Source organism: Austrofundulus limnaeus, unplaced genomic scaffold, assembly GCF_001266775.1.
Source record: "Austrofundulus limnaeus strain Quisiro unplaced genomic scaffold, Austrofundulus_limnaeus-1.0 Scaffold332, whole genome shotgun sequence".
In the NCBI taxonomy this organism is placed as follows: Eukaryota; Metazoa; Chordata; class Actinopteri; order Cyprinodontiformes; family Rivulidae; genus Austrofundulus; species Austrofundulus limnaeus.
The window spans coordinates 96304-98311 of record NW_013952734.1 but is presented as its reverse complement, the minus strand read 5'-3'; the positions used below and the strand labels follow the sequence as shown (position 1 = coordinate 98311).

General features: G+C 42.2%; 1 protein-coding gene across 1 annotated transcript in view; it reads right to left on the bottom strand.

Moving 5' to 3' along the window:
• Positions 1-2008, bottom strand: part of LOC106527560 (cell wall protein DAN4) — an 8300-nt gene that overhangs the window by 3197 nt on the left and 3095 nt on the right. Inside the window, exons 2-6 of the mRNA XM_014022483.1 lie at positions 1754-1966; positions 1456-1527; positions 1144-1255; positions 900-1026; positions 13-804 (exon numbers count right to left, since the gene is read on the bottom strand). Coding sequence (XP_013877937.1) covers positions 13-804; positions 900-1026; positions 1144-1255; positions 1456-1527; positions 1754-1966 — 1316 coding nt within the window. The remainder of the gene's footprint in view (positions 1-12; positions 805-899; positions 1027-1143; positions 1256-1455; positions 1528-1753; positions 1967-2008) is intronic.

Sequence of the window (2008 nt, the reverse complement as noted above, 5' to 3'; positions counted from 1 at the left end):
GTGATGGTGTGCGAAGTAGTTGTGTTGGTGATGGTGTGCGAAGTAGTTGTGTTGGTGATGGTGTGCGAAGTAGTTGTGTTGGTGATGGGGCGTGCAGTAGTTGTATTGGTGATGGGGCGTACGGTAGTTGTATTGGTGATGGGGCGTTCAGTAGTTGTGTTGGTGGTGGGGCGTACAGTAGATGTGTTGGTTATAGGGGGTACAGTAGTGATGATTGTGGCAGGATGGGCAGTAGTGGTGATGGTGGTGGGTTGTGCAGTTGTTGTCTTGGTGGTGGGCTGTGTAGTAGTGGTGATGGTGGTGAGGCGTGCAGAAGTTGTGTTGATGGTGGGGCGTGCAGTAGATGTGTTGGTTATAGGGGGTACAGTAGTGATGATTGTGGCAGGATGGGCAGTAGTGGTGATGGTGGTGGGTTGTGCAGTTGTTGTCTTGGTGGTGGGCTGTGTAGTAGTGGTGATGGTGGTGAGGCGTGCAGTAGATGTGTTGGTGATAGGGGGTGCAGTAGCGGTGATGGTGGTGAGTCGTGCAGACGTTGTGTTGGTGATGGGGCGTGCAGTAGATGTGTTGGTGATAATAGGGGGTGCAGTAGTGGTGATGGTGGTGAGTCGTGCAGTAGTGGTAATTGTGGTGGGGTTTGCAGTAGTTGTGTTGGTGGTGGGGGATACAGTAGTTCTTTTGGAGGGGGTTACAGTAGTGGTGTTGCTGGTTGGGGATGCAGTAGTTGTGTTGGTTGTGGGGTGTGCAGTAGGTGTGTTGAGGGGTGCAGCAGTGATGATGGTGGGTGCAGTTATGGAGCTGTCACACCTGATGGAGACAGACAGAAACATGATGAGCTGCTGTTGAGGCCTGTAGCCACCAGGGGGCACTCTATTATTTAAAAAGAAATTTAACATATTTACGTGTTGTTGCTGAGACAAATCTGCATGGGTCCACAGGTGGACACACTGAGGACAGCAGTCTCATTACAGTGGACAATCTCACAGCGCTCATGAAGAACTGTTGTTGTACCAGGTTTATACACAACACCTGAGAAGTGAATGAGATTCTGTGTTAGTTTTCAAACTGACAGATTTCTCAATGATTTATCTTCTGTAAACAAAAACAAATATTAATGTTCATGTTTGGATTCATAAATTTATTGACCTTCATGTCTGCAGCCACTGATGTCTAAGAAGTCTAAAGGTAGATCGTTAGGGTCAGTGTTTGCAACATTGAGTTCATGAACTTTGGTCCCATTTATCAGAACATCAACAACCTACGAAACAACAAAATATTAAAAACACAGAACAGAAACAACTGAAGTCACATTTTATGAGAATAAAACTGATAAAACTTTTGATCTAATCAAACATCAGATCCTGATAAACAAGGTAAAGATTATATTTAGATCATATTTTAATGTAAATTCAATAAAATGTAATACAAATTTTCAGTTTTAATAAAAGACAGACATACAGCTGGACCTGCAGAGAGCAATTGGAGCACCAGAGCTGCTTGTGACCCAAAGTTTGCTGCAGCAAATTGAACCTGCAAAAAATAAACAATATGCAACATTTTTGTTTCTTAAATCCACACTATTTCTGTCTATATAGGCTATTAGAACAAATGGACTGAACTTATAAAGAGCTCGAAACTAAATATAAAACTCTAAAATTTCAAACAATCTAAAGAATTGAACAGTGATTCCAGATGTTTTCTGTTGATTTCAGTTCTTAAAAATCGAAACAAAAATTTACATAAAAAAAACACTCACACTGTTGTTCAGACCAAAGGCTATTAGGCATTTCATTGGAGTGTTGATGCTCGGCAGATTCTGGAGGAACAGCTGTGACACTGCATAATCTGCAGGAGAAATACTATAACTTGCTTTATTATCTGCTGGAGGTGCCAGCAGACAGTCTCCTCCCACCTGAGGGTGGTAAAAACCATCGAAACAAACGGCAAAGTTTTTACTGGTGAAGTTCACCTGAAAAAGTCAGAAACACAAAATAAATAAATAATTAAATAG